The sequence below is a fragment of the Pteropus alecto genome, unplaced genomic scaffold (assembly GCF_000325575.1).
Source record: "Pteropus alecto unplaced genomic scaffold, ASM32557v1 scaffold40, whole genome shotgun sequence".
NCBI classification, from domain to species: Eukaryota; Metazoa; Chordata; class Mammalia; order Chiroptera; family Pteropodidae; genus Pteropus; species Pteropus alecto.
This window is the reverse complement of record NW_006431919.1, coordinates 2,460,098-2,487,902: the sequence shown is the minus strand read 5'-3', so window position 1 is coordinate 2,487,902 and position 27,805 is coordinate 2,460,098. Positions and strand designations below refer to the sequence as shown.

The 27,805-nt window shown below is 51.1% G+C and overlaps 2 protein-coding genes across 9 annotated transcripts in view; one reads left to right on the top strand and one right to left on the bottom strand.

Annotated features, from left to right (window-relative positions):
• The window catches only part of TNIP1 (TNFAIP3 interacting protein 1), a 41,668-nt gene extending 15,877 nt beyond the window's left edge, over positions 1 to 25,791 (top strand). For 7 of the 8 annotated variants that reach the window (XM_015585311.2, XM_006906417.3, XM_015585307.2 and 4 more), the window contains 16 exons: positions 196 to 330; positions 1,697 to 1,782; positions 3,230 to 3,313; positions 5,179 to 5,370; positions 8,826 to 8,920; positions 10,554 to 10,674; positions 14,010 to 14,099; positions 15,916 to 15,981; positions 16,134 to 16,265; positions 18,304 to 18,432; positions 20,570 to 20,701; positions 21,795 to 21,920; positions 22,460 to 22,525; positions 22,840 to 23,031; positions 24,317 to 24,407; positions 24,997 to 25,791. In XM_015585311.2, the coding sequence (XP_015440797.1) occupies positions 219 to 330; positions 1,697 to 1,782; positions 3,230 to 3,313; positions 5,179 to 5,370; positions 8,826 to 8,920; positions 10,554 to 10,674; positions 14,010 to 14,099; positions 15,916 to 15,981; positions 16,134 to 16,265; positions 18,304 to 18,432; positions 20,570 to 20,701; positions 21,795 to 21,920; positions 22,460 to 22,525; positions 22,840 to 23,031; positions 24,317 to 24,407; positions 24,997 to 25,031 (1,749 nt within the window). In that variant the 5' untranslated portion in view covers positions 196 to 218 and the 3' untranslated portion in view covers positions 25,032 to 25,791. Of the gene's footprint in view, positions 1 to 195; positions 331 to 1,696; positions 1,783 to 3,229; positions 3,314 to 5,178; positions 5,371 to 8,825; positions 8,921 to 10,553; positions 10,675 to 14,009; positions 14,100 to 15,915; positions 15,982 to 16,133; positions 16,266 to 18,303; positions 18,433 to 20,569; positions 20,702 to 21,794; positions 21,921 to 22,459; positions 22,526 to 22,839; positions 23,032 to 24,316; positions 24,408 to 24,937 lie in introns of all 8 variants that reach the window. The other variant, XM_015585310.2, reaches the window with a different exon arrangement.
• Positions 25,792 to 25,993: 202 nt separating this feature from the next.
• GPX3 (glutathione peroxidase 3) overlaps positions 25,994 to 27,805 on the bottom strand; it is an 8,286-nt gene continuing 6,474 nt past the window's right edge. Inside the window, exons 4-5 of the mRNA XM_006906414.3 lie at positions 27,468 to 27,567; positions 25,994 to 27,069 (exon numbers count right to left, since the gene is read on the bottom strand). Coding sequence (XP_006906476.2) covers positions 26,848 to 27,069; positions 27,468 to 27,567 — 322 coding nt within the window. The 3' untranslated portion in view covers positions 25,994 to 26,847. The remainder of the gene's footprint in view (positions 27,070 to 27,467; positions 27,568 to 27,805) is intronic.

Below are 27,805 nucleotides of genomic sequence, written 5' to 3'. Positions count from 1 at the left end.
CTTATTGGCTTGCTTCCAGTTGTGGGTCAGAATGATGTGTGACCCACTCAGCCCATAAGGTGATGGCGAGAGTGAAGTCCAGGGCCTGGAGCTTCAAAGGCCAGGCTGAAGCAGCTGACGGGCCTGGGGCGGGTGGAACTGATGCACAGAGCTGAGTAATGCCTTTTGCTCCTCCTTTCTCCATTGTCCTCCCAGGGGAACTTTTGGAAGAGTCCCAGATGGAAGCATCTAGGCTGCGGCAGAAGGCAGAGGAGCTGGTCAAGGACAACGAGCAGCTCCCACCACCATCGCCCTCTTTGGCTTCCTTCGACCATCTACCTGAGCTCACAGGTCCAAGGGGAGCCTGGGTTGTCCTCTGCCTTCCTTGTGCTCATGGCTCCCTAAACCCCTTTCTTGTCCAGAAGTCCACATCTCCTTCATTTACCCTGGGGCCACACACCATCCTTCCAGTCATGTTTTGGCTACAGTGTCCCCCAGAAGGTCGGATTTGGATAGGACTTCAGAATAATCTTGTCCAAAAATGGCTGGTGACTCAGCATTCCTGAGGCAAATATTAGTTATGGATCCCAACAATGGGATCAATGGGATCCATCCCAGATGTGGCCTCAGGATCTTTGTCAGTGTATTCAGCACATATTTAATGAGCAGCTACTAGGTGGCAGGCAGAGTGCTCCAGGCGGCTGCTTCAAGTCACTCAGAGTTGGCATATGAGTCAAAAGCTCTCTGGTCCAGTCTCTTACCTTCCACTGTACACTGGGAAAGCTGAGGTCCATGGAAGAATCTGGACCCGCCTATTAGCCTGCTGTAGTGTATGTCAGATGTAAAGTTACATATATTAACTATTAGAGGAAAACATTGCCTGTGGCTCAAGGGTAAAGTCCTGTGTGTGGTCACCATGCATTCTTCTGGCGTGTCTCTGAGTCTAGAGGGCAAGGTCTGGAACTAGGGAGGAAAAGGACTCCACATAGAGGCTCAGAGGCCTCCTGCTGCAGCCCCACCTACAGTCCCTGCCCAGGCCAGTGTGCCAGCCTTCCATCTGACTGCCAGCTACACTGGCTGAATGGACAGATAGAGGAAAGTGATGATATCAGAGTCATCACTTTGGGTGCTTCCAGTCTCCACTTGTCCATTCAGAAGTGTTTCTGAGTCCCAGATCGGTGCCGGACCCATCCCCAGAGGGAACCATGCAGTTATTCTCAAGGGGCCCCCTGCAGCAAGAGCCCCAGGAGACCGGGGAGGGAGAGCTAAGTTTGAGTCTTGGTTTTGCAGTTGCCGGCTATGCGACTGTGGGCCCATTGGTGACCTTTCCAAGCCTCAGGTTCCTTACCTTTAAAATGGGAGTACAGAGCTGTCATGAGAATTGACTGAGATAGAAATATAAAAGCACTTTGTTAATTGTAAATTGTCATCCTTGTCATCACTGAGGCAGGTCCAGGGTACCAAGGAGCAGTGGCCACCTTGGGATTTTTCCAGCAAGTCCAGGGAAGATGGTCTCTCTGCCCAGGTTCTGTCTCTGTCATGCCAGGGCTGGTCATTTCCCCAGGCTACCTGGCACTGGTGGGACCATGTCCCATTTTCCCAGACTCATGTAGAAATTCTGTCTGAGAACTGTTCTGGCCAGGACTGTTGTCAAGGGGGTGGGATCTGGGCTTTTCCCCTTCCCCTGCTGCTCATCCATGTTTTCTTAATTCTCCAGGGAAGGATGCAAATGTCCCAGTACCGCCCGCCGACCCTGCACTCCTTAGCGACAAGCCAGAGCCAGTCCCAAAACCACCATCCAGTGTAAGTTGCATTTGGAGTTCTGGCCGAAAGTTGCCTGGACTTGAAAGTCTTGTTAGCAGCACAAAGACGGGAAGAGAGGGTTGGGGTCTAGAAGCCTAGGTTCTGACTTGATGTGTGATGTTGCACGGGCTGATCTCAGTCTCTCTGGGGCCTCAGTTTCCTCGTTTTCAAATGAAGATCTTAGTTAAAACTCACTGGGAAGACCCTGGCATGCACAGGGTCTTCCCTTATACCAAGTTGCATAATATGAAGCAGATATTGATTGTGCACACGGCCAGGAAAACAAGGTGGATGTGGTGACATGGAACTCATATTCTCAAAGGGAGTTCAGAAACTGTCTTCTGTGGATTTGCCGCGAGAAGTTTCATTTGGTATCCTAGGACTGGAGGAAACCCAAGTGATTGTATCATTTGACATTATCCTATACATCAGGGCCAGGGAGAAAAGAGCATTTTCCAAGGTCACGTAGACAGCGAGGGCAATGTAGAGGTGAAAGATTTTATAGGCCAGGGCTGAGATCCAGAGCTGGACCGCTGGGGCCACGAGGCTCAGTGGGAGCTGTGTGCAGAGCTCCTCCCATCTGTCGGCCCTTTCCTGGGACAAGGAGAGGCTGAAGTTGTCTTTGTAGACCAGGCTTAATAGCAGTCCCACAGTCAGTTGCTGGTTCAGAGAGACCATCAGCCTATCCGTTGGGAGTGGCCGAGAGTTGTAGGAAAGACTGGGAGTCCTTAGCCAACCTGGATTTGGGTGAATCCTAAAAAAAAAAAAAAAATCTCTCCAGATTTGTTGAAGCATCTTTGGTACCTATCCCAGATCAGCCCGCTCCTCTGGGTTGGGCTTCTCTGAGACAGAGTTGGCAAGGCTGGTATAGGACCACCTTGGCGGTGGCCACACTAACTGCTAACTGGATTCTCTGGGCAGTCAGCTAGGGACCCTTGGGCCGTGAAGGCAGCTCTGGTACCATGGCAGGAATGTTGGAGTTGTAGGCCTTGGGTTCAGTCCCTACTTTTACATTAACAGAATGCCCTCAGTGTCCTCATCTGTCCAAAGGGGATATAAACTTCTGACCATAATGGAGTTCATGAAAACATTTTAAAAGTTCAAGTTAAAAATAAAATCCTAAAGTACTAACAGTTCAAGATCAGCTAGTCCAATATCTGTGTTTTTAGAGGTGAAGAAACTGATCATGGCAGGGATGTGACCTCAAATGACACCGTGGGTTGTGGGCAGATTTCTTGGGAACCCTGCTTTGTGCTCTCACATGAAGCGATGTGTAACTGCCTAGCGAGCTCAGCCTCTGCACAGAGGGACTGCCTGGGCGAACTGGATGTGAGAAGGGGTTTTGTCCTCCCATTCTCTCTCCTCCCCGCTGCTCTCAGCTGTGGGTTCCCGGAGAAGGGCTGAGGTGGTTTTCTCTCAGGCCGCCCCTACCTCCCTTTCTGCACAGGGCACCTCCTCTGAATTTGAAGTAGTCCCCACCGAGGAGCGGAATTCTCCCCCGAAGAGCGGCGGCCACACCAGGAGCCCGATGGTGAGTGGATGGCAGGTCCCTGGGCACGTCCCACATCTCCTCTCTGTTTCAGTCACCTGGCCCTGAGTGAGAGGCACAAGACCTGCTCACAGGACCTTGGGTACCCTGGAGTCACTTGGGGATACATGGGGGGCTGGAGCAGAGTACTTCTCGCTCGCATATGCAAATCCCTTGCTGGTGACTTCCCCTACTTGGGTCACACAGGCACCGATCATTGTGAAAGCTTGGGCACATTGCCAGACCTGCTGGTCTCCGCTGAGCGCCGGGCACCTCCACCAATTATAACTTAGCCTTTGAACTGATGGGCTTCTAGCCCAGGTAGAAAAGAAAGGGTCAGGAGGCCCAGAGTGGCTTATGGCAGGTAATTTACTCCTTTGTGCAGGCTGAGTATTAAAAAGGGTCTGTATTTGTCTCCTGGGAACTTCTGTCGCCTTGTCCTCTTTAGTCCTTGAGGGCTCTGAGAAGATGGCTGAGGAGACAAGAAATCCCTTCTCAGAACGTATTTTACTCTCTGACCTTGGACCAGTAACTCCATCTCCTTAATGAGTTCCTCAGTCTCCCCTTCCTCCCCTTCCTCACCACCCCGCCTTCCCTCACCCCGCGGTGTGCATAGTCTGTGCTGAGCAAAGACAAGACAGCCTCTCTGCCCTCTGGGAGCTTGTAGGCTAGTGGGAGAGATGAGAGGATGAAGCAGTTCATGGGCCTTAAATAGAAAGCAGCATTCGCCCCCTCAGATCCTTTGTAAGGAGAGGCAGTGGGTGACGGAATGCAGAATTGAAGAAGCAGCGGTATCCCGTTGGCATGTGGTACTAACAGTATCACATAGGCATTCACTGAAAATCAGGAAGCCTAAGTTGCAGTCCTGGCTCTGCCACTGACCCACTGAGTGGCTTTGGGCGTGTTCCTTCTCCCCATACCTTGGTTTCCCAGCCTGAACCCTGAGGCTCCCCATAGCTCTGACATCCCGCGACTTCCATAATGTTCAGAGGAGGCCTGCTGCAGGAGCTGAAATGTGGGCAGAGCCAGGAAGAATGAGCAGAGGGGACACTGGGAAAGGAGCCCGAGGAGGTGTGAGGGCTCAGAGAGGGGAAGGTGGGGCCTCAACACTTGGCAGGAAGCTGGGCTTGAGGCAGTGAGCTGTAAGGTGCCACCGTGGATCCTTGGGCATGGTGTCGGCATAACTAAGGCACTGCCTTGGAAGGAGTGTTTTAGACATAAGAAGGATGGAGAGAGAGAGAGATCGATTTTGTATTGAGATTGGACTGTCTTGCCCCCGGTATGCTTCCTTTCTTATACACGCTACTAGGCTGGGATTCTAGAGCTATGATTCTTAACCTGTTTTGAGTCTTGGGTGCTCTGAGAAGCTGAGGAATGCCTGGACCATCCATCACATAAAAGTCAGGAGTTCTTGTCTCTGTGTGGCTCCTTGTTTAAGACTCTCCGAGCCAAAGAAGCAGTACTGTACATAGAGTGAGACCCCTTTCCTGGGCTTGCTGCACTCATGTGTCAGTTCGCCCTCATGAGACCCCTGTGACGTAGCAGGGAGGGGAGGGGTGTGTGTACATTTAGTAGATGAGGATTCTGAGGCTCAGCGGTCGAGTGATTTATCTGCAGGCATTCAGCAAGGCCCAGAGTGTGGGAGGAAAGTGGCTCCACTCCAAGCCAGCCAGTGGCCTGGGAGACCTGGGTCCTGCCCTGTGAGTCAGCCCCAGACGGAACCTGTGTAACCAGAGAATTTCCCTAGGCTGAGCTGGGATCGGATGGGGAAACTGAGTCATGAGGAATGGGGAAGCAGAGGGAAAACAGCTGGTGGCGCCTACGCAGACCATGGTGAAGAGTGGTCCCTGTCCCCTTCCCCCTGCCAGGAGCTGGGCCCTCTGCCCCACGAGGACAGCAACCTGATGCTGCACCTGCAGCGCCTGGAGACCACCCTGAGTGTGTGCGCCGAGGAGCCGGACCACAGCCAGCTCTTCACCCACCTGGGCCGCATGGCCCTCGAGTTCAACCGCCTGGCCTCCAAGGTGCACAAGAATGAGCAGCGCACCTCTATCTTGCAGGTGAGGCCAGCCCGGGAGGGTCACCTGGGATGGGCAGGTGTGCCTCCCCCTCCCCCTCTTCTAGATCTCTTAAGGATCCAGGGTACCCTGGGGACTTCCAAGGGCGATACTGTGGGTTGACTGTAGGCTTCTTGTTTTGGGGTGGTGAGTAGGGTAGGGAAGTTGTGGGAAGGGACGGGTAAGAGGAGCGAAATTGGGAAATCCGGGGTGGGCAATGCAGTTTTCGTGGTTGGGGTGCCCTAGGCCATGGATGTGGGCAGGATCCTGCCTGCCTTGTTCTTCAAAGGCAGGCGGGGAAAGGGAGGGAATAAAAGCAGGTAGGCATCTTTATCTCCATTTCACAGATGGGGACACAGCCTTCGAGAGGTGGGTTTTTTTTTGGCCTAAGATATAGATGGTGCAGCTGGCATTTGATAATCCAAAGGCCATGCTCCTAACCCCCATCGTAGTCTGCCTCCCCGATTGAGGTGACTCCCTTCCATAACCCTTCCTGTGCCATGAGAACGAAGTCAGAGTTCTTCCTTATGCAAGCCCAGGCCTTGGAGTCATATGGTCCTTAGTTCCAGTAGTGGCTCTTTATTGCTATATGACCTTGGAGAAGTCACTTACCCTCTGTATCCCTCACTACTCCTATCTGTAGCATGGCGTTAGGAATGTCTGCCTCATGGGATTGCTGCAGGTCTTAAGTCAAGTACCTAGTACAGACTGGAGCATAGTAAATGCTCACAAAGTGGCCACTGTTCAGGTTTGATGATGACCGATCATCTGTCCTAGGCAGGGGATCTTAGCCTTGCGGGTTTGGGTAGAGGGAAAGATTCACAGATGGTAAAACTGAGGCTTCGAGAGGACCTGCTCAGGACCTGAGCACCTGCTCTCTTAGTGACAAAGCTATAACTTGAATTCTCCTCCTTCTCTCCTAGACCCTCTCATGCCGGTCACTGGTCTGTGGTCTCATTTATGTTAGCAGATGTTCAAGTGCCCAGTTAATGGGGGGCATGTCCACTGTGTGTGACCTTAAGAAGGGCCTAGGTTGACAAGAGCAAAGGAGACACGGTGTGGGGGAGCTGCGGGGAGCAGCGTATCCCAGGGAGAGTGCAGGACCCCCATCCCATCTCGAGTCAGGGCCAGGCTGAGGGGTGAGGCTGGAGGAGTGATCGGAGCCTAAGGGCCAGGCTGGGGGAGATGACTTTCAGCGACTTTCAGATGTCAGTGAGGCTTAGAGGTGGCAACGCTGAGCTCTGAGGAGGTGAACTTGGCGATCACATGGGGTGAGATCACGTTCAGTGTCAGCTTTTTGACTCTGAAACCAGGACTGATTCTGGGCCTTATAAAAGGGGCTCCTGCCAGCCTCTGTTATACTAGGCCCCTATTTGTTTCCTTCTTAGCTCTTACCATAGTTTATAATAATTTTATTAGGCGGTTTATTTACTTTGTGTTTTTACTCTTGCACTTGCTGCTAGAATGTAAGCCTCATAAAAGGGGCAGGTACTTTGTCATATTCACCACTATGTCCCAGTGGCTGGCACTTGATAGATGCTTAATGCACATTTGATGAATGAATGAACTAATGAACTCACAGGTGAGCTTTTAGCCCATGACGGAATGTGATCACCTTTGTGACAACCTTTCTTCATCAGCTGCTTTGTGCCCAGGACATTTTCCCAGAAACTTAGAGGAAACAGCCCTCCAGCCTGGAAGGGCGGACAGCCCACCAGGCCACGTCCTTGCTTTCCCTTAATGACCAGGAGCAGGACGTTCTCTTCCCTGGAGGCCCCGCCCAGGGCTGTGGCATCCTGGTATTTGCCCAGCCTGTGGGTAGAGGCAGATGAATCCGGTTTCTCCTCATTCATTGATTTGTTTCTTGGTTCACTCAACAAACATTTTCAAGGCCAGATATGGTGCAAGGCCTTCGCTAGGCATTGGAACCAGTCACAGTAGCTTTTGGTTCTCTCTGCCTCAGATCCCTCATGTCTGACCACCCTCCAGGTCCAGGCTGTCTCCTCCATTAAGACTTCCCAAGTCTCTCCTACGTTAGTCAGAAAGGGCTAGATTTTGCTGTGGAAATAAACAACTCCAAAGTCTCCCAAGGTAACATAAAAGTTTTCCCTCATTCTATGGCAGGGACTTTTTTCTGCTCCACAGTTACTTAGAGGTCCCACCAGCTCATGCCTTTTGGAACATGAGACAGCCACAGCCACAAGGGAAAAGAGACCAGACAGTCATGCATGGGCCAGCCCAGAAGGGACACTTGTCTCTTCCACTCATCTTTCATTGGCCAGAACTAGTCACATGAGTGCAGTGAGCCTGGGATGTGGAAATGGAAGGCAGCAGGTGGAATGTCTGGTGAATACCACTGTCCCTGCTTCCAGCCCAGCTCACAACCCCTGCCTCCCTTCTCTGCTCTTTCATCACGGGGGAGAGACCCACCAGGGTAGGGTCTGCCAGGTAGAACTTAATCCCTGCGGTGGTTCTTAACAGCTGTGCAACCTCATGCAAATTACTTCACCTGCATTAGCCTACTTTTAAAATAGAGATGAATTACGTAGCTTTAGGAACGCTGTGAGGCTCCGAAGAGGCAGTGGGGGGAAGAGCACCCAACCAGGTACCTGGTGCATGTTGTTTGTTGAAAGATTGAGTATTGAGACAGCGCTTCACCATTACTAGTCAGCACCTCCCTCCGCTCCCCACCTGTGAGGCCCCAAGTCTGTTTGTCTATCTTCTGTGCTCTCACCTTGCATTAGCCTACTTTGAAAATAAAGTCCTCAGATAGCATCCAGTGACTGGCAGTTCACGAGGCACTTGCGCTCTCATGGTCTCGTCAGCTCTTCACTTGGTCATTCATTCATGTGGCCGTTCAGTCATTCAGACATTCCTTCTATAGAGTTAAGTGTCGACCTGCACTATGTCCTGAGCTGGGGCTGGAGACCTGGTAGTGGACAAGAGAGTGGCGAGGGGGTCCCAGCCCACTGAGAGTGCGAGGGGATGGAGTTGGACATTATGAAAATAAGGACACAAACGGTTCTTTAGCTTTAATGGTCATAGGTACCAGAAAGGGCGAGGGAAGGGAGCCGTGAGGATAATGGAGGTGACCTATCTCACCTGAAATGTGGGAGTCAGGGAGGACTTCTCTGAGGAGGTGATGTTTAAGCTAAGACTTGAAGCAGAAGTAGAAGTCAGCCAGGCGAAGGCCAGTGGGGAATAGCGTTCTAGAGTGTCCTAGGCTGTGTGAACATCAGTGAAGGAGGAGAGTGGAACTCAGCCTCGGAGAACCAGAGGGCCTCGTGGTGGATCCTTGGTCTGCCATGAGGCATCCTCATGGCCAGCTCCTGAGGGAGAGGATGCATGGAGCGGCCTGGATGGGCCTAGCAGCATGGCTGGAGCCCCTGCCCTGTCCGCTAACGTCATCATTGGGAATGCACCCCCTCCCAGCCCTCATCTACCTCTCTGCCCTGCAGACCCTGTGTGAGCAGCTTCGGAAGGAGAATGAGGCCCTGAAGGCCAAGCTGGACAAGGGTCTGGAACAGCGGGATCAGGCTGCCGAGAGGCTGCGGTAAGCCCATGCCCCGTGGAGGAGGGGTGAGGAGTCGGATGGGCAGGAGGAGGGGGTGCAAGGCACTGATTTCCGGGATGAAGGCTCTGAGGCCTGTGCCCAGAGCCGTGCTTTGGATGTCAGATCTCGTGACCTTTCTCCTTGGGAACCTTGAGGAGCGTCTGTTTATAAAGTGCTTTGAGAACTTCAGAAGAAGGGCTGTACAAATTGCAGTTTTTCCTCGAGAACTTGCCCCTAAGCTTAGCCTGTTAACAGCCCCTGGCTGGCTGTTGGAGATGAGGCTCGGGACTTTGCTGCCCCCTGCTGGTCACCATCCGGTCCTGCTCTGTTTTCCTGAGAACAGTCAGGGCTCTCTCATCTGGACTACAGGGTCTCAGACTTAATTGTGCATCAGGATCCCAGAGGGTCAGGCAAGGTACACAAGTTTACACTCTCACCCCTCCCTCCTCTGCCAAGACTCTTGATTCCATGGGTCTGAGGCGAGACCTAGGCATCTTTATTTTCCAAAGGGCTTCTGTGGTTAGGATGTAGGTGGGCCCAGGATCACGCTTGAGAAACACTGATCTTGATTGTCAGAGCTGGAAAGGCCCTTTGAGATCATGAGGGCCACACCTCTCGTTGTGTAGAGGGAGACTGAGGCCCAGAGAGAGGCATGTGAGGCCCGACAGAGTAATGTGTAACTGTTGAGCCACTGTGTCATTTTGAATCGGCATATATTTATTTGCTTCTGCATGTATTTATTTACTTCCAAGCAGTTGGAGTTTTATAGCCACAGTGACTCCATCCACAGATCCAAAAACCCAGGTCGGAGAAAAGATTCATGACTAGAAGGCAAGATTTAAGCCTCGGTGTTTGACCTTAGGAAAGCCACTTCTTGTTTTTTTTGTTTTGTTTTGTTTTGTTTTTTTATTGTTACATGGAAACCCAGCTGGCAAATAGAACATAAAGAAATATTTTCATATTTCAGTCTGAATCCACTTTTATTATGTCCTATATCACCTACCTTCTTTTTACCTAAGAATTTAATTTGAATCATGTTTTTATTTAAAATTATAAAGAAAATTTTCACTAGAGTAAATGGAAGATAGCATTACCTGTAAGAAATAGAAGATAACTCCAACAATAAATTCAGCGAAAATGGAAGGATGTTTATAAATTCTGGTGAAGTACTATTGCTGATTGAAGGCTCAGAGCCTGAAGCCTGCTCTTTCTCTGTTAACAGGAGAGACTAGCAAGTATTAGAACGGTGATCAAGACCTGTTAGTGCCAAACTGAGGCTTTTCCTGTGCTGTACACAAGAAGTATGAAGATAATTGTAAAGAGTGTGCCTTTCTCACTAGAGTGATTCAGGGTTATTTAATGCAGATTTGGTTGTGTCCTGAAGATCTCATGTGTACAGACATCCCACAGCTGGGAACACCCTGTTGTTGGTCATCTGAGACTTCTAGAGAAACCCACAGATTGCCACACAGTGGCTTAAGGATGCCTTTTTTTGGTTAGACCTGAGGGGAGGTGTCAGGGTCTTGCCTTAGTCCCTAGGACTCAGCTGCAACTCAGATGAGTAGTATGTCCAAGGCCGCCGGCCTCCTTAACCCCGGGCCAGCAACCTGACCTCTGTTTGCCTCTGACCTAGGGAGGAAAACATGGAGCTCAAGAAATTGTTGATGAGCAGCGGCAAAGAGGGTGCCTCTGGGCGACCAGGCTCACCAAAGATGGAAGGCGCAGGCAAGAAGGGGCTGTCCAGACAGCCGCAGGTACGTGGTCCGAAGCTCCTTCCACAGCATCCCCCATTGCTGATGCACTGCCGGCTCCGGCGGCAATGAGCTTACTACCTCTTGCTGCAGCTGGTTCCACTGACAGAAGGTTCTAGTCGTTAAATGGCTTTTTCTTAGCTTGGCCTGACACTCTGCCTCCCTGGAGCTTTCATTGCTTAACCCTCATTCTGCCTCCTGCCACATGGAGAGCATCTCATTCCCTGTGACACACACGCAGGCTGATGGCCATGACTGTGGCTCCACGGCCCTCGTAAGCCTTCTGTTCTCCAGGCTGAATAGCTCCAGCTCCTCTGGTCATTGCTCATGGAAGGTGGTGCCAAGTCCTTTGCTTACTTTGGCTACATTCCCTAAACACATCCCAGTTTATCAAGGTTTTGCCTATGGTGTGGCTCCAAAAGTCACTTCAAGGTCTCAGATATTCTTTGTGGAATTAGGGTGTTAGCCCCGTTAAAGGTTCTCTGAGGACTCTGCTAAGCTGCTGTGATTGCACCCTGGCGCCTCTGACATGGAGAGAGGAAGGCATGGCCTGGTTATGCCCCAGGGCTAGCCCACTTTCTCCCTTCCCACCGCTACTCCCAGCCCTGGCTCGTATCCAGTCCCCAAGCGGGAGCTGCCTCTCCTCCTTGCCCCATCTGTGCCTTTCTCCTGGCCACAGCACTGAGTCCCAACTTTTTACTGACACATTTTTTTTAATGGGGTTTAATGGCTGCACAGAAGGACTCAACATCTTTAACAAACCCCACACCTATGTAATAGTAGTAATTATCCTAATAAGTTAATTAAGTATTACTGTAGAGTTTACCCAAGACACAAATCCATTGTTTAATTTGGACCTCCTCTCTAAGGTAGGCAGGGCCAAGACTATTACTCCACAACCCAGCTATGGCAGGAGGCTTGGAGAGGTCATGTGACATCACGTAATCAAGATTCCTGCTATCAGGCAGGGACTCGTGCTGAGGAGTGGCCTCTGAGTCCCAGGCCACCTAGCCCCATCTCTGCTTCCTTTTACCCATCACATTGGAGCCTGCCTTGTCTGCCCTCTTGTGGAAGTGACTTGTGGACTCCCCTGATCTCTCCTGCGTTCTCGGAACTCTGTAGGCAGGCCTCTTCACTTTTCCAAAGCTCTTTAATATCAACTCATCTCTCTCAACTCCCGGGATAGCCAGATGTTCTTACTACCCTGCCAGGGGGGACGGCCACGTAGGCTGCGGGACGGGGCAGCGGCGAAGCCTGTGCCCCGGCATTGCATGCGGGCTGAATGCTGACTGCAGCTCTTGCCAGCGCTACTACCTTGGACAGTTATATATATTCTCTGGCCTCAGTTTCCTCCTCTGTAGAATGGAGATATTGACACTTAACCTCGGTGGGTGGTTGGAGGATTCAGCGATGTGATACCCATAAAGTGGGTTTAGTACCTGGCATGTGGCAAACAGTGAACATTAGCTGTTGCTTTTAATGGCAGATTTGGTGTCCGCAGCCGGGCTGGCTGGCTCCTCTGTTCTTTGTGGAGGTTAAGGGTGTACCTTCCGGGAGCCTGGCACTCCCTCTTCCTCCTTCCCCAGTACTGCTGGGCACAGCTCGCCTCCAGGAGGCAGCAGGCCTCTAGAGACAGGCCCATCTCGCGCCTTCCTCAGAGGAGGTGATGGAGGTGAGGGCTCCCTTAGTTCGCGCTCCTTACTCCTTGGGTGTGCTTACCGACCTCAACCTGCAGACAGTGCTTGAGCCCCACAAGTTCTACCCTCAGGGCTCACCCAGAGACTTAAGGTCTTACTTTATAACCATGGTTCAGTGATCAAAACTAGGAAATGAACATTGTGACAATACTGTTAACTAAACTGTGGACTGTGTTCAGATTTCATCAGTTTTTCACTCGCGTTCTTCCGTACCAGGATCGATTCCAGACCCTACATTACATTTCGCTGTCACCTCTCTTTAGTCTTCAGTCTGTGGCAGTTCCCAGTTGTTCCTTCTCTTTCATGAACTTGAAACTTTTAGGTTCTACTGGCCAGTTATTTTGTAGCTTGTCCCTCAGTTTGGTTTTATCTAATGTTTTCTCATGATTGGATCGAGCTTATGGATTTGGGCAAGAACACCACACGACTGACACAGTGTCTCGGTGCATCATGTCAAGGGGACATGATGTCACCGTGTCTTATTACTGTCAGCCTTGATCATGTGGCTAACGGGGTGTCTGTCAGGTTTCTCCATATAAAGTGACAAATTTTCTCTTTGAAATGCATAAGTTTCTATTTTGGATGAGAAACTTTGAGACCGTGCAAAGTCTTGTTTCTCCTTACACTTTTGCTCACTAATCGCAGTGTCTATTGGTGGATCTCACAGCGCTTTTGTGTTTCCCTCATTTATTCTACAGTCACTAATTGGAATTCTTCTGTAAGATAGAATTGTCCCTTCTCCCCTATTTAGTTAATTATTTAGCTATTTCTTTCTACCAGTAGATGGAAATTTATTCTTTGGGTTATAATCCAGTACTATCACAATTTGTTTTCTAGTTCAAATTGTTCCAGTTTGGCCATAGGACGCTCTTTTAAGTTTTCTCCTATGCCCGTTTGACATGCCTTTATTGTTGAGTACTTCCTTACTTTCTAGCACCATAAGATGCTCCAAACTCATATGTTCCCTGCCCCAGCCCTGGAATTAACCACTTCTCTAAGGAGCACTGTTCTCTTTTTGTGGAGAATGGCATTTAGAAACCAAGATCTGGGCGCTGGGTGTGCTCATTGCTCCTGGGGTGTCACTGCTTTAGGCCCTCTCAGAGGCTAGAGCTAGGAAATATGTGTACATGTACTAATTGCACATGCACACACACGTCTTTATTTAGTTTTTTATATTTCTAAAAACTTTTTAAGATAGGCATTTTATAAAATCTTAAGGAATATATTACTCTTACCTTCCAGGCCAGAGGATGTTTGGCTGGTGTGTGTGTGTGTGTGTGTGTGTGTGAGCGCGCGCGCGCGCGCGTGTATGCATGTGTTGGTGGGGGGGTGAGGGGGAAGCAGTTGGCAGTACCCTAGAGATAGAGCCTAAGCAGGGAAAGAAGTGGCCGCAGGGAGGGGGCGGAGGGGAGGGGAGGAGAACCTAGGAGCCAGTGTGGGTCAGGGAGGGAGAATAATGGTCTCAATGGACTTCCCAAAGGGGGCTTAGTCATGACATGAGACGTGTAGCAGTGTTCCGATGGGTATGAGAATAGAGAGGTGAGAGACAGAGGGCTGAGTGAGGGGCCTTAGAGGAGCTCTGAGTGGGGAGGAAATGATCATTTGAGGCTCTGCTGAAGGCCCTTTTGTGTTTCTCCCCAGGCTAGTGTGACAGCAGGTAAGATGCCAGAGGCGGGAGCCTTGGGTGCAGCTGAGAAGAAGGTGAAGATGCTGGAGCAGCAGCGCACTGAGGTAGGTGGCCGGCGAGGGTGATGGTCAGGGAAGACCTGTCTTCCATCCTGGGACCGACAGGACAAAGGCCTTCCTTGGCGCTCTGGCTAGTCCCTGGTCACCATGGTGAGTTGCCATGGTGACCACTGAACTGTCTACCCATGGGAAAGACCTGCTGCCTTGTCCTGGGCTCTTGTCTCTTGACCATTTTCCCTTCCCAAAGGGGTCACTCTGAGGAGGTGGCATTTGAGGCATGGCCTAAAATTGTTGAGAGGTAGCTTAGGAACACTTCCCTGGTAAACCCTGGGTGGTGGAAAGAGGCTATGCTAAGACAGACAAGTTTTGGCGTCAGGAATAGAGAGCCTGGGGTTCTTCCGTCAGCTGGTTTAGGAAGGGAATGTACTCCATTTTCCCTTCCCAAAGGGGTCACTCTGAGGAGGTGGCATTTGAGGCATGGCCTAAAATTGTTGAGAGGTAGCTTAGGAACACTTCCCTGGTAAACCCTGGGTGATGGAAAGAGGCTATGCTAAGACAGGCAAGTTTTGGCGTCAGGAATAGAGAGCCTGGGGTTCTTCCGTCAGCTGGTTTAGGAAGGGAATGTCATACCAGGAGAGGATCCCACACCTTGTGGCACTGCTTCTAACCAGCCGAGAGCCTCCAGAAGTTGAGGTTACTCCCTCGTGTCTCATGCTTGTTCCTCCTCCATCTCCCACCCCTGGGCCAGTATTTCCCGACTGGAAGTGGAACCCAGTCCTCTGCGTTCTCTTCGCCTCTCCTCTCCACATAGCTCAGCGCCTTCTCCACATCCCTGGGCCTTCTGCCCCTGGTCCTCCAGCACATCTGGAAGTCAGGCTCCATTAGTCTTTTGTTCAACGTGCATATTACTTTTAGTTTTCTTTTTGTTTGTGCCATAAGGTAATTTTTCTGATTGCAAAAGTAACATAACACTCATTATATAAAGATTGAGAATGTCGCCTCCTGGAGATTACTACAGTTGATAACAATTCATTGCATATTCCTTGTTTTTTTCCTATGTACTTACTAATGTATAATCAGTTTTAAAAATTATATATGCTGTATTGCAAATTACTTCTTTCTTTAAAATTATCTTTGAGGACATTGGTTAGTATATATAAATATACTATATTAGGTTAATTTTGAGTACTTTCCATCCTGTGTTTATGAAATTGGGATACCCTTTCCCATTATTTTATTTATTTAATGATATAGGGTTGTTTTTCTTCCCTGAGGAGTTGTTATATTGAGTATGGCAAATAATTTGTGTCATTTAGAACTGAGGCAATGTATTAAATGCCTGATTTTCTGCATAGCTTCAGAGTGCTCCATTTTCTGTTCATACTCTAATTTCCTTAACCCATCTATGATTAGGTTGGCCTCTAGATTTTTTTTCTGATACAAACATTGTCGAGATAGTCAATGATACACATATGTTTTAACACACTTGTGCAAGTGTTTCTTTTGGTTCCCTTTTTCACAGTGGAATTATTGGAGTAAAGAGAATGAGAACTTGGAGTTTTAATACATAGTCCCAAACTGCTATCTAAAAAGGTGTCTGATCTATCATCATACACCAAACTCATATACCGTTTCTGTGTCTTGATGTTAGTCTCGCTGCCCTGGCAAGGATAAAACGTGGCAGTCCCTCAAGGTGAATCTCTGAGGAACGTTGTTCTTGAGAAGCAAGGGATCGAGGCAGTGTCTGTAGGCACCCTTTGTTCACACACACTGCGTGTTCCTTGGGAAGCCGGTGTGTGTGGAGTGGCTGTCTTTGGTCCTCCTCTGCTTGTCTCCTGCTAACCCCAATTTCTCTGCACAGCTGCTCGAAGTGAACAAGCAATGGGACCAGCATTTCCGGTTGATGAAGCAGCAGTACGAGCAGAAGGTAGCGTGGGAGATGCGGGAAGTCAAGGCTGAACTCAGGTTCTCGGCTGTGCTCTCAGCACATCCCCAGTGCCCTGCTTGCTGCTTCCTTCTCAGCAGCTTTGAGCCTTGGACATTCACCCTCACGTACTCTTCTCTCTGCCGTGAACCCAGATCACTGAGCTGCGCCAGAAGCTGGCGGATCTGCAGAAGCAGGTGACTGACCTGGAGGCTGAGCGGGAACAGAAGCAGCGTGACTTTGACCGCAAGCTCCTCCTGGCCAAGTCCAAGATTGAAATGGAGGAGGCAAGTGTGACTGCTGAGCCCTGCAGGTTCAGCTCCCGAAGGCCTGTTCCCCAGTCCCCCTTAACCAAGAGCTCAGTGGAGTAAATAAGCCAGGGAGTGGGAGTCAGGAGACCTGGGGTGTCCAGCTCTGGCTCTGGTGCTAACAGGCTGTGTGGCAGTAGGCGAAAGCACTTTCCTTTCCCATGCCTCGGTTTTCCATCTAAAAAGGTTAAATTAGGTGTTGCTTTTCATATTTTCTTGTTTTTATACAGAAGAACCTTTGTTCAATTAAAATCTTATAATCTAGGGAAGCCGAGAATATAAAAGAGATTCAAGCAGGCCTGCTCTAGTGCACTTGATGGGAGTGGGTTGCTGCTGAATGTTTAGAATTATGGCTATTTGTGGGGGAGGGGCTAAACCATTAGACAAAGCTTCTTTGTCCATGTGGTCATTGTTCAACAGAGCATGCACTTGGCACTCTGCTGGGCACAGAGACTCAGGGGTGAATAGTCCAATCCCAACCTTGAGGGGGAAGAGACACTAAACTGCTAGTTATAGAAGCAAGTAAGTGTGTGTTAAGTACTACACAGGAGAAGTTACAAGGATTGAGAGGGCAGAAAGGGGGACCAGATCCAGTCTTGGGGGGCCAGGAATATGTACACTAAAGAAATAGCATCTGATCTGTCATGTGTGTGACTGACACCAAGCCAAGGCCCTTCAGGATCCTGTTACAGCTTCAAGAGGAAAGGCCATTTGACTCCCATACTTGTAGGGGGTTTTGTTTATGTTGCAATGTGTTCCCTTTCACGGGAACTGGGCCCGGGCTGCTTTTGCCTTGCTTCAAAATGGACATTATCAGCACAGATTGCATTTCAGAGTTCATTCTCATCGGCATCTTATCTGAGTGGTCAGCTTGCCTCAGTGACCCCCCTTACCTTAAAGACGAGTGGTAGAGAGGACACTACCTATCTTTTCTCTTGAGTGCAGTCACATCTCGTGACTGTCAGCCAGACCTCTGGCTCTTTGGTCCCTTCCCCTGGCTCACACCAGTAGATGGGCAAGGCCCTAAATCTGACAGCACCTCCCTTTCAGCTGGGGAAGGTGGGATGTTTCAAGACAAAGCATGGCCCTGTAGATAAGGACACATGGTGATAGAGGCCGTGCTAATCCTGAGCCTCTGTCATGGGAGCCCAGAGTAGTTTACCTCCCCCATTTTAGATACTTCCTTTGACTTACAAAGGGAGAGAGAACACCAGAATTAGGAGACCTGGGCTTTAGCCCCAGCTAACTGTGTGGCCTGGGATAAGTCACCTCCTCTTTCTGCACATTCATTTCCTGTCATATAAAGGGGTTAGGACGTGGCTCTCTCTAAAGGCCAATCCATCTGTGGCCCTCTGCAAGGAAGACGCCCTGACTGTTCCATAGTGGCTGTTGGAACAGGCTCCCACCTGGAAGCCTTCGGCTCCAGTACTCTTTCTTTTAACCTCACAGTACTGTTTCTCTGTGAGGGAACACTTTTCTGCCTCATGATATGTATTTTTTGAATGTCTTCTCTCCTCTAGGCTCAGAGACTATAAGAACAGAAAGGTCCTTTAGAGATTCTTGGTGGTTTATCACTTTCTGTGTGTCAGGGAAGATTTCCATGGAAACTATGGCTTTTCTCTCTAGAAAGTTGCACAGACAAAATTTCGCATTTAGTTTTGGGGCTCACAGACCTGACAACCATCTGTGACTCAGGCTAAGAACCCCTTACCCATTGCAGATAGGTAAGCTTAGACCCGAGAGAGCGTGACGGTGCCCCAGGTCTCAGCTCCCTGGTGGAGGAGCTGGTGTCAGAACCCAGGGCCTTTTGCTCAACCAAAAGAGCCTCTTTGAGGACAGAGCATTAGCACTTTGACCCCAGATGCCTTGCACAGTGCATTGTGTGTGAGCATTGTGGGCGCTGCGGAGGGAGATCGGGAGAGGGGAGGCATGCCTGAGGGAGGGGTGGGGCGGGCAGCACAGGGAGTCCAAGCCTCCTGCACACGCTTCCTGCTTACCAACCCTGCGCTCCCTATAGACGGACAAGGAGCGGCTGGCAGAAGAGACCAAGGAGCTGCGCCAGAAAGTCAAGTACCTGCAGGATCAGCTGAGCCCGCTGACCCGGCAGCGAGATTACCAGGAAAAGGAGATCCAGCGGCTCAACAAGGTGGGTGCCTTTGGCCCTGGTCCCTGGGCAGACAGAACTTCCCTGAGCCCACCTGAAGTGACCACTCTATCGCCAGTGGCCCGACCCTCAACTCAGGAGGGCGACTCCTGGGTCAGGGCACTGGTGCTGGGGGCCTCTGTGCAGCCTCACCGTTCCCCCACCTCTGCCTTTCCCTCCCCGCACGCAGAGTGGCCAGCCCTGGGATGAGCCTGTGCCCCCACCCCAAGCCCTTGGATATGCTGTTTCCTCTCACAGTGCCACCTGCTTTGTTCAGGTTCAGCACGGCCTTCCCCAAGTCTCATTCAGGTCACCCTGTTCTATGAACCTAGAATACCGGCAACTTCTTTCACACCCCTTCCCACGCTGTCTTGTGATTACTGGCATAACATTCTGTCTTCTGCTGCAGCAGTGGGGGGCGTGCCTCTTCCCCAGGCTATGTACCCCCTGTGCCTGGCACAGCGCCTGGCACCAGGCATGTGTTCAGGAAATAGTCGCCGAAGGGAGTGGGTGGTGAGCACAGGCCCAAGGGCTCTCACCTGCCCTTGAGAAGTGGCATCCAGGGAGACAGGGCGTCCAGGGCGGAGGCTGGGTAAGACAGGAGCCCTCTCCTCTGAGCCAAGGCTGGTGGCAGTGGGCCGGGCCGAGTTCCGGGGACTGGTTCTAGTCCCAGCTTAGACGCGGGACCCTCTCTGGGCCTCTGTTGGCATCTGAGCCCTGGTCGCAGTCATTCCAGCCCATCTTCCAGGACAGGCTGGGAGAGCGTGAGGAGGGAGCTCTGAGAGGAAACGTTCTCCACAGGCCTGGAGGAGCTGTCGAGTCTGCGGCTCAGCTTTTCCCTTCCGATGGTTCTGGTGTTTAAAAAGCATCGATTATGCTGAGTTGGGGCCTTGGGACCTGTTCTTCCAGAAAAGAATGATTTGTCCCGAGCTGGGGAATTTGGAGTTGAAATCCAGGCAGAATGTCGTACATGGCGCTGGGTGGAGAGATGACCCAGGCAGGATCACTGCCCTCCAGGTTTCCTTGGCACAGGTGGGGGCAGAGGCACTGACATGGATGACTAATGCAGCGTGCTCCCTGTCCCTGGACCTCAGTCTCCTCAACCAAAAAATGGATCAGATAAAGTAGGAGGGTGAAGGGAGCCACAGCCTCCCCCATCCTAAATGGACTCTTGGCGCAGCAGTTTCCTTGAGTTTGTGGGGGAGTTGAAGAGACCAAGTGGGGGCACAAGTCCAAGCTGGGGAAGGTTTCTTTTATCTCCCCATGGTTCTGGAAGGTGCTGCAGGCAGTGCCAACGCATGGTGAGCAGAGGCCCTGCTGTCCAGGGGGCCAAAGCCCAGGTGACGACAAGGGTGGCCAGTCTTGAGAGGTGGTCCAACGTTCTCCAATGTTAAGAGGGCTGACGGAGAAAACCGTTTAGCCTTTCTAGATGATGCGAGCACACTGTTTACATAAAGAAAAGTATGTGTGAGCATGTTATAATAGAGTGTTTTTCTTTTTTTCTTTTCGAATGTTATTTGGTGATGTTTCAGTCCGTTCTCAGGGTTAGAAAGGTAAAGTATTAAGTAAGTCAAAATTAAAATCCAGTCTAATCTAATTTCAGAAGAGGCGAGGGTGGAAGGGTTGGCTTGGTAGGAATGGGCTGTGGAAGCTGCAGAATCTCAGGGCCAGGCAGAATGAGATTCCTTCCCCCAAAGGACTTGATATTCCTTCCAGGTCGGGGTGCTGGAATTGAGCCACACCTGCTCAGGGAAGGGGAGATTCTCCCTTCTACATGAACACCCTAGTTTAGGCTGCTGGTTAAGAGCACACGCTAGGTTTGAATCCCCACTTCGCTACTTACTACCTGTGTGACGTTGGACAAATCACGTTAGGTCCCTGAACCTCAGTTTTCACTTGTGTAAAATGGGGATGATGATCATAGTGTTTTTTTCCTAGGACTGTGGAGAGGATTCAATGAAATAATGTGTGTACGGTGTCAGTAAATAGGGTTGCATGTATTAAATAATATTGGTGGTGGTGGTTGTCATTATCGTTATTATCAGGAAGGGGGTCCCTGAGGATGACCCCTCGAGGGGGGCCTGACTTCCAGGGCTTCTCCTGATGGGCCCATCACCTCTCTTCTCACCTCTGATCCTAGGCCCTGGAGGAAGCACTGAGCATCCAGGCCTCGCCATCATCTCCACCAGCAGCCTTTGGGAACCCAGAAGGAGCTGGGGGCCTCCTAAGGAAACAGGAGCTGGTCACGCAGAACGAATTGCTGAAGCAGCAGGTGAGCCCAAGGGGAAGAGGTACTCAGTGGGAGCTGGAGCATTCCCATTCCCTAGGGCCAGCGATGGGCTGGGAATCGTGGGGGAAGCTGTAATTAGTAGTTCATTTTCTGGCCATTGGCCAGAACCCCTGTCTGGTTATAAGATTATTCTTTCCAGCAATGTGTCCCTAACTAGGTCATTATTCTGCCACTTAGATGATTTAGCCATCTCTACACCCCAACTGTGCTATTATTTACCTATATTTTAAAAATAAGTTTTAAGTAAATTACTTTCAATAGATCTAATTAAAAGGGAGCTTTATATCACTATTATAAATGGAAAAACCTGTTTATTATTTGCCGTAAATAGAAAGTAACTGTAAGCAAGAAATACAGTAAAAGCAAAAGAGCATTGTTAAACTTGAGCTGAATACTGTCATGTGACTCTGAACCTGAATTTCCCTTCATTTAGGGAAATTGATGCATACAAGAAAGGCATTAAAGACATACTAGCGTAAAACGGAGACTTCCTCTGTGAGGGACACAGAAGGTTTGAAAGGAGATTGAAAAGGTCACGGCTCTCCCATGTGCTTCTATATGATGCCATGCTATAGATCTGTCATCTCAAACCAGTCAGCGCCCCACTGACCTAGAGTAAGGATGTGAAAGTGCAAGGGCTCATCCCTGCCAGGCACCCCCAGAGCCTTGGGAGAGTTTCATAGGCCCTCAGCTCTCAGAGCCAGTCTTCTACCCACGCTCTGGTCCCTTGGCCTCTGCCTCTGGGGCTGTAGCAGAATGAAAGGATTGCACTGGCTGGTGGCTGTCGACCGTTTTTATGAAAAAAAGCCAAGGCCCCCTTGTTTAAGTAAAGCCCTATGTCGAAGCCTAGAATATAACATAAAGGGACCCAGAGCTACTGTCTTTGAAGTTGGAGGTGGGGCTGGAGGTGTACCCCCGTTCCCTTCCCCACAGGGGATGTTGAGACGGGGTGACACCAGCTCTGACATCTGTGACTCCCAGCAGCAGGCCCTGGATTCTGGGTTTGAGTAGATTTGAACCTCCACTCAGAACCGCCCGCCCTTCCTTATCCCATCCCCCGTCCCTGCCCTTCCAGGTAAAGATTTTTGAAGAGGACTTCCAGAGGGAGCGCAGTGATCGAGAGCGCATGAACGAGGAGAAAGAAGAGCTGAAGAAGCAGGTGGAGAAACTGCAGGCCCAGGTCACCCTTTCGAACGCCCAGGTGAGAAGGGCGGGACCGTGGAAGGGGCCATCGGCTTGTGCTCATGAGAAGGGGGCGCGGGTTGGAGGGTCCCAGTGAGACTGGATGTTAGGACACGCACTGGTTCTCCTTCCAGCTCTGCCGCCCCATTTCTGTGTATTTCAGCAAGACCGTTCCCCTCTCTGACCTCCAGCTCTGACTTTCCACAATCGGTTTTGATGCCTTTACAGAGCAAATTTACTAATTGATCCCAGGCCATCCCCTCTCTCACAGAATGCAGCTAGAAAATGATACTATGGCAGCACAGAAGCCAGGAGGCTCACAGTAACCCTTCTGACCTGTGTTCAAACCTCCCCAGATGAGCAGGCCTCACCTATAGCCACAGGTCTGGGCTATGCTCTGCCCCACAGAGCCCTTTCTCGTGTCTGGCCAGGCAGGAAAGCCCAGACTGGTAGCCCTGCACATCAGCCGGTCAGTCCTGGGGCTGCTTAGGCCCTGGGTCCAGAGTTGGCCAAGAAACAGCTGGACCAACAATCTTCTCTCCCTCCTTCTTTCCTCAGCTAAAAGCATTCAAAGATGAAGAAAAGGCAAAAGAAGTCCTCAAACAGCAGAAGAGGAAAGCAAAGGTGAGGGGGCTTGCGAGAGGAAGCAGCACTTACTTTGCCATCCGTTCCTTAGGAAGCCATCGCCTGATGGAAGAGGCAGTGTTTGTTCAACTTCCAGCTAACTAATAGATAATGCAGGTGGAGCACTTAGAACAGTACTTGGTGCAGAGTGCTCACGACGCATTAGCTGTCAGCATTGTTGCTATTCCGTGCCCATGTGCCAGCCTTCAGAGAACTAAAATTTTAAATAGAGAATGGGAGATGAGATGGGCATCACTGAGGATGACCTGTGCTGCCCGTCACAGAGCAGAGACAGACGTCAGCCTTTCTTACAGGCCTCGGCAGAGCGCTACCACATGGAGCCCCACCCAGAGCATCTCTTCGGAGCCTACCCCTATGCCTACCCGCCCATGCCACCCATGGTGCCACATCACGGCTTTGAGGACTGGTCCCAGATCCGCTACCCTCCGCCCCCCATGGCCATGGAGCACCCGCCCCCACTCCCCAACTCCCGCCTCTTCCATCTGGTGAGTCTGTGACCTTCCTTCAGTCCAGGACATATACACAGGCCACCTCAGACACTTTCCAGAGGGTAAGGTCAAGTGAGAGGGTCAGAGTCTGCATCCTTGGCTCCTTCATGAACAGCACTGTGTGTGGGCAGATGTTCGGGGCTCGGCTCTGGCCTGCTGTCCCAGGAGCAGGACTCCGCAGCCCAGAGCTCTTCAGAGTCACTGAGGTGGGACAGAATAGGCCGAGTAAGAGAGCAGGGCTGCAGGGAGGGCTCCGTCCAGCCAGCAAGGCCAGGGATATCAGAGTGTGGGTCTGACATTTTCTCGTAGCTCCCACATGTAACCAGGTACGCCACAGATCCTCACAGGCATTCTCTCTCTCTCTCTCTCTCTCTCTCTCTCTCCTTTTCCTCTTCCTTTTCTTTTTTGTTTCCTTTCCTTTTTGGTTTTTTTGTTTTCTTTTCTTTTCCTTGCTTCCTTCTTTCTCCAAAGAGCTGCTGTCACCTGTTCCATCCTCTCAGCCCCTCTGCCACAGCCCCCTCAGGTAACCCCACTCACCTGGACAATGACAGCAGCCTCCTATCTGGCCTCTCCAGCTTCTCTCCCTATGATCATTCTTTACACACACCTTCTTTAAACACTGGAGTGTAGTGTGGGGCTTAAAAGATTGATTCTGGGGTTATGGAGAGGTGGATTCTAATAGAAGTTTGGCCACCATCCTAGATGAATGACCTTCATAAAGTTACTTAACCCCTCTGAGCCTCAGTTCCCTTACCTGTAAAATGGAGATGGCAACCTGGGTCGTTGTCAGGATTCGATTACAGTTGGCCTTCGGTATCCACGGGTTCCACATCTGTGGATTCAATCAACCGTGGATTGAAAATATTGGGGAAAAACAAGTTTCGTTGTTGCTGATGTGTACTGAGCAGTTAGGCCTAAGTTGATTTCATCTGTGCTGAACATGTACAGACTTTTTTCTTGTCATTCACTAAACAAGACAGTATGACATCTTTTCACACAGCATTTACATTGTGTTAGGTATTATAAGTATTTTAGAGACGATTTTAAGTATACCAGAGGACATGTACATAGGCTATAAGCAAATGCTATACTGTTTCATGTAAGAGACTTGAACATCCATGAATTTTGGTATCCTTAGGGGGTCCTGGAACCAATTCTCCAAGGATACCAAGGGACAACTGTATATTCGATTAATGTGTATTTGGTACTGTTTTGGCACTGTAGCTGCTATTGTCATTTTCAAGTGTGGTTATTGATTATTAAGTACCACGTTTTGTTGCAGCCGGACTATAACTGGCGGCCACCCTGTTCAGGGATGCGCAATCAGACCTCCCAAGCGATGGACTCGCCCACGGCCAGGCCTGCAGAACCAGGCAAGTGAGATCCCCTAGTACAGGGAGTTTCGTAAGAGGAGCGGCTCTGCCAGGAGGTGGCGCGCCTCCTCTCAGCAGTGTGAGCAGAGGCTGCAGGCGACTAGAAAGGAGTGTGGTGGGAGGAGTTAGTGGTTGGGAGGAAGGATTGGGCTGCTCAGTCATTTCCTTACATTCCCCACAGAGCCTTGGAGGTTCTGTGCAGCCCCTTGGCGGCCACTTTGATGAGGGGCAGAGGGTGGTCAAAGGGACAGGGCCATCTCCTCCTCTAGAACTGTGCCACTCCAGGGATCTGGAGCCAGACTGACTAGGCTCCAACCCTTCCTAGATCGGGGACCTTGGGCAAGCTTTTTAAAACGTCTCTGTGCCCCCAGCTCCCTCTTCCATAAAGGGGTAATAATCTGCCTCCTTCATAGAGCTGGGCAAGGCTTGAATGACAAATGTACCTAAGGCACTTAGCTCAGGGCCTGGCACTCAGTAACATTCAATAACTCTAGCTGTTACTTTCACTGTTACTCTATTGGTTTCCACAGGACTTTGAAATCTACTGTACCACATCATCTTTAAGTCCTCAAAATTTTTGTTTATTTAGACTCTGCAAAAAATGACCACGAGGGGCCTCAGTGAGACCAGATTACGTGACTTCGCTCCACTTTCGTCTTGTAGAGCCTGCTGACCTCAGATTACAAAAAAAACTAGAGGCCATGGTGCTCTGAGCGGCCAGAGCCTCAGCCAGACAGGAAGCTGAGATGGGTGACCATCTTGAGCCCTGGCCCCAACCCGAACTGTTTACAGACTGGAGAGGCTCCACCCAGAAAGCTTTCATCTGGGTCGACTTTGGCACAACATGGGAAAACTCACTATCCTGCCACCTAAAGGAGAGAGGCCTCGTCTGGCTTCGACCTGCCATCCTTCATGGAATCTACTGGGGGACAGCAATCTCAAGAGTGGGGTGCAGCTTAGACCCCTTTCTTTCAGAACTTCCCCAGAAGTGGTTCCAGCTCCTCTGGGGAACCATGTTCAATTTATGTTTGTTTAATTATGCTTCAAGCTCTGTAGTAGCAGGACCTACTCCTTGCCCAGCCCTCTCTGTCTGTGAGGAGCTGTGGGAAGAATGGGTTTGCCTCTGGGAGCAGAAGAGAATGACAGGACATTCTGCTGCGGGGCCCTCCACCTCCACCCGCAGCAGCCTCGCTAGTGCCACCGCAACCTGGGATGAAGGCCACATCAGCCACATCTGCTGAGGGGCCCCACCCCAAAGCTGCTAGGCCCGAGGCCCTGCTGCTGGAGGCTTGTTGTGCTGGAGGCCCGGATTGGGATGGCTGTCCATCCCTGGGAAGCTCTTTGCATGAATCTTGGACATAAATCCAAGAGGAAGATTCTGTGACTGATGTTGTTTTATGTCCTGGCTGATGCTCCCTTCCTACTCAGAGTGCTGCTGTCCTGGTCCTTGACCTCTGTGCCCCATTCCCCCCAGGCTCCTGAGACCATCACTATTACTCTTGGCCAATAAATCCGGGGGCCCCCCTACCCCCACCCCATCCCCAGCTGGGGCGGCCCCTTTGAGGAAGCACCACAGTAGGCTCAGCTGCTGCAGAAAGGCCTTTACTAGGCAGGCAGGGGTGAGTCTCATGCCAGTGGGCCAGGGTGAGGGGTGAGGGCACATCCTCCGAAGTAGCGGGGGCGGCATCGCTGCCTGGGGGCCTCAGCCTGAATGCACTAAGGCTGGCCCTTCAGACAGTCTCAGGGGAGGTCCGCCCACAAGGGCTTCGGGCCCCTCCCTCATGGAGATGCCACCCCGGACAGGGGAACGTGGCCCTTGCTCTCACATCTGCCCTGGCTGCTGGGGGCGGGGCGGGTACTGTGGGGTGGGGTAGGAGGCTAGGGAGGGCCCTTCAGGAAGGAAAGTGGCTGTACTATGGAAAGGGCAGTTCAGGCAGTGTGGTAGACCCAGAAACTTCTGGGCACTTCAGAGGTGGTATCTGGAGGCAGTGGGGGATGGTGGCCCCAAAGCTGAGGTCCAGGTGGAGAACAATTGGATCTAGAGCTGGTTTGTTTTTCCTTTGGGCTCAGCTGAAAGTGAATTGTTATCATTGGAGCAGAAAACTGGAGAGAGAGGGCTGTTGCTCTCTAGCGCTCTCCACAGCACACAGCTGTGGGTACACATCGGCGCACACTCCTGGGTATTCGTGCTGGTGGACACGTGTGGCAGTACACTCGTGCATTCACACACATAGTCACACACACCTGTAGGCATGTGTGCAAACACCCACATGCACAGCAGTATAGACACAACGATATGCACACGTTCATATCAGCTTGGGGCCCTGTGTAATAGGAAGGGGTCTGGCGGGAGTGTGGTGTGGCAGGAAAAATGGATTCCTTCCTGAACGGACATCCTCCCCAGCCCTGTATGGTGGACATGGGCTGGGACAGGTCTCAGTTACTTCCCCCTGACCCCCAGGGCTGCCTGCCGCCTCATGTAGGCCAGGATGTCCATCTTGACGTTGCTGACGGTGGTCCGGTGGTGCCAGCGCATGATGGGTATACCGTCTGGTCCCACCAGGAACTTCTCAAAGTTCCAGCGGATATCATGGTTCTTCATGGGTTCCCAGAAGAGGCTGTTAGGTGAGCCCAGGAGATCCGAGGTGGGGAGACAGGAGTTCTAGAGCAGAGATAAGAGCAGAGTTAACCCAGCTTGGAGCCCCTCCCACTCCCCTTCTCCCCGGGCCTTCCTGGGGGTAGGAGACCAGCCTGGCACAGAAAACACAACACCAGTTTGGGAGTTCAGAGACTGAATCCCAGACCATCTTCAGCTCTATCAGACTGTGAGACCTTTAGCTTGTCCCTTCTGGGGCCCTGCCTGGGTCTTATTTGTAAAATTAGCTGATGAGATCGTAGGGTCTGCAAAGCCCTCTAAGCGGAACAATAGAGGACAAGAAATTCCCCGGGAGCCAGGAGCAGGGCGGGATGGCACGGGCCTTGTCTCCGCAGGGGCTGGAGCCCAGTACAGAGCCAGCGGCAGCCGGGCAGAGGCCCCTGCACAGGCAGCTGCCCACTCACCTTCAGGAACGTGTAGAACTTCTGCTCTTTCTCCCCGTTCACATCTCCTTTCTCGAAGAGTTGGAAATTAGGGACGAAGCCCCCACCCGGTCTCACGTACCTGGAGGAATGTTCACATGTGGGTCCCAAGGAGGTAGATGGGCACACAGCTCAGAAACGAGAGGACGGGACAGAGCAGGGCAGGGGGTTTGGGAATCTGGACTTTACTCCATAGTGGGCAGTGGGAGCCAATGACTGTCGAATGGGCACAGGCATAATGTGGGTCTGCAGACTTCTTTTTCCAGTTTGGCTCCTTCTCAGTAACCCCTCCCCGTCTGTAGTGGTCCCCACCCCTATCG